The following is a 7178-nucleotide window of genomic DNA, read 5'->3' as shown; positions in this document are numbered from 1 at the left end:
GTAGGCAGCCACCACCTCGGCATTGTAGACGGGCAACCACTTGTAGGGGTTGACAGTCACACAGAAGAGCCCGGAGTAGGTCTGGACAAAGGAGCAGGTGGGTCAGAGTCAGGAGGTGCCGCCTGACTGGGTGGTCCAAGAGGTCTGCAGAAGTGACCTCTTGTGTCTAGGTGATAAACTGGGTTTAGGTGACCCCTGTGGTCTGGAGATGGGACATCTTGGGTGTGGGGGACCAAAGAGCTCTGGGGAGAGGACATGCCAGTTCTGGGTGGCCCATGCGATCTGGAGAAGGGACATCCTGGTTTTGGGTGGCCCAAGGGGTCTGGGATATCTTAGATCTGGGTAGCTCAAGAGGTGTGAAGAAGGATCATCCCAGTTATGGGTGGACCATGAGATCTGGAGAAGGGACATCTTGGGTCTATGTGGCCCAAGGAGTCTACAGAAGGGGCATCCAAGTTCTGGATGGGGTCTGAGGAACCTCATGGGCTCCCAACTCACATAGATCATCCAAGAGGCGTAGCGGTCCTTGAGGTTGTAGAGGACAGCAGGCTCATGGAGGAAAGTCAGCATGGCCATGTCCTCAATCTTGTCGAACTTGGGGGGGTTCTGCTGCATGATCTGGTCCTCCTTGACCGTCACCGTCTGCTCAAGGTAAGGAGGACCCCATGGAGAAGGAACACAGGGCAAGGAGTTGCCCCAGTTGTTGCCTTCCATAGGGCTGGAAGCTGGGCATCTGGGTGCTCTCTTGAGAGCCAGAGGAGGTCTAGGTGTCCCTCAAGTGATAGAGAATATGTTTTGGGCTCTGGGTGTCTTCTTTGGGGTGATAAAGGAGGTTGGATGGGGTCTAGCTGTCTAATGGGTTCTGGGAAAGGTGGATCAGGGTCTAGATATTTCCTGGGTTCTAGAGAAGATATCATGGGTTCTGAGCATCCAGTGGGTGCTGGAGAAGACATGGTGGAGTCTAGATGTTTCTTGGGTTCTAGAGAAGGTGGGTTGGGTTCTTTGTGTCCCATGTGGAATGGAGTTGCTATTTTGAGGTTCTGGTGTTCCAGGTGTGGCTGGGGTCCCCCCACCTTGCCATGTTCGGTCTCAGCAGTGATCTTGGAGCCCTCACGGCTGACAATGGTGGCCTTGACAAATTCCTCCTTCTCATCAGGGACAAAGATGTCCTTCTTCAGGTCGAAAGGGCGGGTCTGGGCAGCCAACCGTTCCTTCTCTGACTTGCGGAGATAGGGGGCAGCCTCCCCAAATTCGGCCATCTCCACATCAGGCATGGTGGCGCTGGATGGGGCTGGGTGGGGTAGGAGGGATCAGATCCTCCAAGTGCTGCCAGTTCCTCTCACTTGACCCCATTGCAGCTCTTTCCTTGGTGAACCCATCATTCCCCGTTCTTCTCCACAGCTACCACTTCTTCCTGGTCAACCCAACTCTTTCATTCCTCCCCAGTGCTCCCAGTTCCTCTCCAATGCTCCCACTCCTCCCAGCTGGCCCATCCCAAGTCCATCCTCACTGGTTCCATCATCTAGAGTTCCCTCCCAGTACTCCCAGTTCGTCTCCAGTGCTCCCAGTCAGCCCCATCCAAAGTCCATCCTTGCCGATCTCATCTTCTCCCATTCTTCTTCAGTGCTCCCAGTTCCTTTCCAGTGCTCCTAATTCCTGCCAGTTGTCCTCATCTCCATCCCAAGTTCCTCCTTGGAAGTCCCAGTGCCCTCCCCAGTGCTCCCTGTTCCTTGCAGTGCCTCACGCTGCCTGCCCTTTACCCCACCCTAGCACCTCCCAGTATGCCCCAGTACTCCTGCATCCCTCTCAGTCCTTCCCAGTTCCCCCACAGAGCCTTTCAGTATCATCCCAGACCCTCCCAATCCCCCCAGTCTCCCCAGACACCCCTCAGTTCCTTACACTACTCAGCCCCACCTCTCTCTGTGGTCTCCAAGTCAGAGGATGACAGTGCAGACTCAGGGCGGTTCTGGTCCTGGTCCGGGACACAACACCCCCCCCAGCATGTCCCAGTATGTCCCAGTGTGTCCCAGTATATCCCAATATGTCCAATTATATCCCAGCATCCCCGCCCATCCCCATCCCCAGTACTTCTCCAGTACACCACCACGCAGACACATACACACACACAGACACACACACACAGAGTACTGCTCAGTAAATCCCAGTATCCCCCTAGGATTTATCCAGTACCCTCCCCCTCCCCCAGTATCATTCCAGTTCCTCCCAGTTACCACATAAACCCTCCCAGCATCATCCCAGTCCCACCCTGTTGCCCCACAGATGTTCCCAGTATCATCCCAGTCTCCCGCAAAGACCCTCCCAGTTCCTCCATAGATCCTCCCAGTCCCTCCCAGTTCCCCTATAGACCCTCCCAGTATAATCCCAGTCCCTCCCAGTTCCCCCATAGACCCTCCCAGTTCTCCTATAAACCCTCCCAGTCCCTCCCAGTTCACCCATAGACCCTCCCAGTTCCCTCCCAGTTCCTCCCTGTTCTTTCCCAGTTCCTTTCAGTTGCCCCCAGTTCCCCCATAACCCCCTCCCAGACCCTCACAGTGCTCCAAGTGCCCCCTGCCCCACCTGCCCCTGGGTCTGCAGGCGCTGGCTGGGGGGCCCCCCTTATATCCCCCCCTCCCCCCTGCAGCTGCGTCACCAGGAGGGGGGGGGGCCATGGACAGACGGGTGACCTCAAGGCCACCTTACTGCCCTATAGGGACACAGTGACCCCTATGGATCTACATTACACTCCCCAGATCCATAGGGCCCTCTCTCTGCTCTGTAGTCCTATAGGACCTTCACTGCCCCATAGGGTCCAGTGACTCCTATGGACCTATAGAGATCCACCAGCCCCATAGGACCCCCATATCTCACTTCCACAGGGACCCTACAGCTTCCCCTTACCTCATAGGACCTATTTGCATCTCCATAGGACTCCCCCAGCCCCGTAGGACACTGCTCCAGCCCTATAGGACATGCACAACCCTTCTCAGCCCCACAGGGTTCCCATTACTTCCCTTCAATAGGACCCCTGTAAATGACCACAGCCCCACAGAACCCACTCCCAGACACCCCTCCCCAGTTCCATGGTCCTATAGGACCCAATTCCAGGCCCATAGGACTTCTATATATTTCCCTATAGGACCCTCATATCTTCCCCCCTTACCACAGGTCACTCCCAGCCCTATAGGCCTTCCATACAACCCACTCCTAGCCTCACAGAATCCCCATAGGGCTCCTCCAGACCCATAGGACCCCCCAGACCCACAGGATACCCCCCTTCAGCTCCTATAGGGGCCCCCTCTAACCCCCCTTGCCCCCCGCCCCCCCGTTTATTATGGGATAGATGAGGCAAGCCAAAAGACTTGCCAGGACGCCTGGGTTCCCCCGGGGGGGGAGGAGGGGACAGACAGACAAAGGACAGGTGTGACACCCCCCTTCCCCCTCCAAGGGAACTCAGGCATCTGTGCCCCTCCTCCCATCCCTTTGTTCCCTCTCCCTCCCCCCACAATGGGATATTTTTGGGACACTCCCCCCCCACAACCCCTGACATCCGATCAGCTTGTGACGCCAGTGGGGCTGTGGAGCACCTTCACCTCATAACCGTATATGGGGCTGGCCCTACAGGTCCCCCTTCCCCCCTCGACCACCATAGCTCACCTAAGAATAGCCAGGGACACCCAGGCATCCAGGCCCCACCAATCCCATTAGATGTCCTATAGAGGACCCAGGTGCCTGAATTTCACCTAATTTTCCCAGTTTCCCCCAAAGTTTCCTGGTTTTTCCCCAAATTTCCTTGTTTTCCCCCTGCTTTCCCTTTGGTGTCCCCTGATTTTCCCAAATTTTCCAGATTTTTCCCCAAATGACCTCATTTTTTCCTGCAATTTGCTGCAAATTTCCTTGTTTTCCCCTTGATTTCCCCAAATTACTGACTAATTTTGTCTTCCCCAATTTCCCCCTAATTCCCTCATTTTGCTAATTTTCCCTCAATTTCCCCTAATTTCCCCTAATTTTCCTTTTTCTGACCTTTTGCACCTAAATTTCCTCTTATTCTCCCTGAATTTCTCTGAATCTCCCTCAATTTGCCTCATTTCCCCCAAGTTTACTTTTATTTCCCTTACATTTCCCTAAATTTCCATACATTTTCCCAGATTCCCCTAAGGTATCTCATTTTCCCCCAAATTTTCTCCAAATTTTTCTCAATTCCCTCTAATTTTCCCAAAATTTCACCAACTTCTCCTAATTTTCCCTGAATATATCCTTAATTTCCCCTAACTGAAATTTATTTCCCCAATTTACCAAATTTTTCATATTTTCCTCCTCATTTTTATTACTTTCTCCAGATTTCCCCTAATTCCATCCTACTTTGCCCCAATCCCCCCTAATTTCCCCCCATTTCCCTGAATTTCCCCTTTATTTTCTCACAGCTTCCACAATTTTCTCAATTTCACCCTAATTGCCACTGATTTTCCCCAACATTTTCACAACTTATCTTGTTTTCTCCAAATTTTACCTAATTTGCTCCAACACTTTATTGGATATGGGGGGAAACATAGAGACAAGGATGAGGAAAAAGCTCAGGTACTTAATGCCTCCTCAGCTTCAGTCTTTAATAGCAAGAGCACTTGTTCTCAGGGTACCCAGGACCCTGAACTGGAAGGCTGGGATGGGAACAAGAACAAGGCCCCTGTAAACCAAGGACTGTACCACTCAGGCATTTCTCTCCCAGACATTCCCTCCCCTGAAATGCACTGCTGGTCCTGCAGAAGCTCCTCATCCTCCCAGGATAGGCGAGGTCGGCTACTGCCTCTCCCTTGGCTGAACAGCACTTGACTTGAACTTGGTTCTGACTGACAGAGCTGGAGCTTTCCTTGACTTTAGTTCTGTCAATTTGGCCTTTTGTGTCTCTCCAGACAAAGCCTCTCTGGGCTTCCAACCCCCTCCCACCCCCACCCACTCTCTAATGTCAGGGCTTCCTTTCCTGGTGCTTCCTCAGTGCCAAGAGCATTCTCATCTATTCCATTTGACTATTTGTGTTCCCTGACCATCACACCGAGCTGTTTCTGTGCTGCCCCATCTGCCATCCTGCTTTCCATATGTGCCAAGTGCTGCCAGCTGCCAGCAGAGCCACCTCCCACCCACCCATCCCAGCCGTGCTGCCCTGCACATTTGCGTCCCCAGCACAACCTCCTTGCACTCAGTCTGGGGAAAATAAATGAGATCTATTGCCAGAGAAAACTGACCCAACACCTTCCCCTCTTCTTCATGAGGATCCCTGTGGGACCTAACTCAGTACAGGAACTGTGGCTCAAGTTCCACGGTGGCCCAGCACCTGCAGTCCAAGGTAGTTCAAAAACCCAGAGGGCTCCTTCTGAAATGAGAAGGGGAAGTGAGTGGCCTTTTCCTCTCTGGTGTGTGACTGCTGACAGAGCAGTGCCACAGAGATCAGGCCACAGCAGCATGTGTAAATACAGACTGCTGAGACAGTCCTCTCTTTGCAGTATTCCCTTGAGGAGCACCCAAGACATGGATGGAGAGGAAGGTACAACTAGGGCAACTCTTATTACCACCACGGCACTGTCTTCCTCTATTAGGAAGTGTGAGACAACAGGAAAATGAAGTGCAGCCATAAACAGCGCCTGTTCCAGCAGCACCAGCCTTTCACCTGGCTGTGACAGGAAACTAGAGGAGAATACAAGCTGGAGGAAGGAGAGAAACCTCTGTGTCAAGACTTCTGCAGCATGCCCTTCCTCGCAACTCCAGAAAAGCCAGGGACCCCAGCCTGCTCCAAGCTTGGCAACAGCCTTTGTGCTGCCATCATGGATGGAGTGCTGCACTTCACTCCCAAAAGAAGGGACAATGGATTTTATTGATGCAAGAATGAGTTAACAAAGTTCAGTAGCAAGCATGACAGTGACTTAACAAGTCTCAAGGTTGGAGCTTTGCTCGGCACCTCTGTTAACTTGTTTTCTGCAGGCCAAGAAAAAGGGAGCAATAGAGGCATGGGAAGGCAGTTCCCATGGAAAATAGCCATGGAAACCACAGATGCGTAGCTTTTTCTTTTAAAAGCAGTCTCGAGGTGGGCTGCTGCGAGTTCAGAGGCACCCGACAGGTGCACAGCATTCTCACCCAGTGCACGTCTGCCCAGTCTGATCTCACAGTTCCTGCTGCGCCTGTAGCTCAGGCAGAGACGGGGAAGGCTGCAAGGCATAGAGAGCAAGGGAAATCTGCTGCTGTTGCCAAGTGTTTCCTATCAGCAAGAGTGCTCTCCTCTGCTTTCCTGCTTGTTCCCCTCCCTGAACACTGGTCCTATCCCCACTCTCTTCCTTTGCACCAGCCCTGAACTTCTCAGTCCTTTGGGGCACTCTCCAAAAACCCCTCCCTGTGCACCTGGGCTCAAAGCAGTTTTGCCCACAGCCAAATTTCTGCAAATGGCAGCATGCAGAAGGTTGGGGCAGCAGGACCCCAGTGCTGATCAAAACCAAAAGACTCAAGTCTTGATGCCAAGACTGTGCTTTGCTGAAACCTTCACAGGCCCAGTTCTGCCTCAGCACTGCTCTCTGTCAGCTGTGTGCAACACCACAGATTGTGGGGACACTGCTGTTGCCTGAATGGCCACAGTGGCCACTGGGTGACCAGAGGGTGGCCATTCACAGCCCTGACCACGGGCAATGAGTGAGATGCACTGTGTGCTCTGGCATTACACCAGCAGAAGCAGCCTTGACCTGAAGAAAGCGTGACATCCCCTGCTGTTGAAGGGAACAAACACAGAAGGAGACACAGGCCTGGCACACTGCTGCATCCTCTGGAGGCATTCTCCACCAAGCTGCCCCACATAAGCACCTGTCAGACACATGCCAAAGCTCTCCTTATGCTTGGAACTCAGTCTAAGATGGGGTCATGCCTGTTCCCCTTTCTGTGGTCACCATGGCACTACAGGGGCTGCAACTGATGGACACCCCCTACCCTAGAACATGCACCTGGTCCTCCAGAAGCCCTTTGACCTCCTGGGGCAGGTGATTTTGGCTACTTCCTCTCCCTCAGCTTCCGAGAACTGGCTTAGCCCTCCTGGGGAAGTTGTCCCCACTTCCTCTGAAGCAGGGGACACTGGCACACCCTTGTCAGCATTTTTTGCTCTTGACTGTGCTCCTCTGGTCACAGCAGGGGAAGTGGACCCAGGCAGA

The 7178-nt window shown here is 53.1% G+C and overlaps 1 protein-coding gene across 1 annotated transcript in view; it reads right to left on the bottom strand.

Moving 5' to 3' along the window:
- Positions 1–2057, bottom strand: part of LOC121674362 (myosin-7-like) — a 2105-nt gene extending 48 nt beyond the window's left edge. The window contains exons 1-4 of the mRNA XM_042048651.1: positions 1915–2057; positions 1074–1291; positions 499–642; positions 7–81 (exon numbers count right to left, since the gene is read on the bottom strand). Coding sequence (XP_041904585.1) covers positions 7–81; positions 499–642; positions 1074–1274 — 420 coding nt within the window. The 5' untranslated portion in view covers positions 1275–1291; positions 1915–2057. The remainder of the gene's footprint in view (positions 1–6; positions 82–498; positions 643–1073; positions 1292–1914) is intronic.
- Between the last annotated feature and the right edge of the window lie 5121 nt (positions 2058–7178).

This window comes from Corvus kubaryi, unplaced genomic scaffold, assembly GCF_017639235.1.
Source record: "Corvus kubaryi isolate FWS band 111438036 unplaced genomic scaffold, C.kubaryi_AGA036_p1.0 68, whole genome shotgun sequence".
NCBI lineage: Eukaryota > Metazoa > Chordata > Aves > Passeriformes > Corvidae > Corvus > Corvus kubaryi.
The sequence above is the reverse complement of the archived record's forward strand: the minus strand, read 5'-3'. Positions and strand labels throughout refer to the sequence as shown.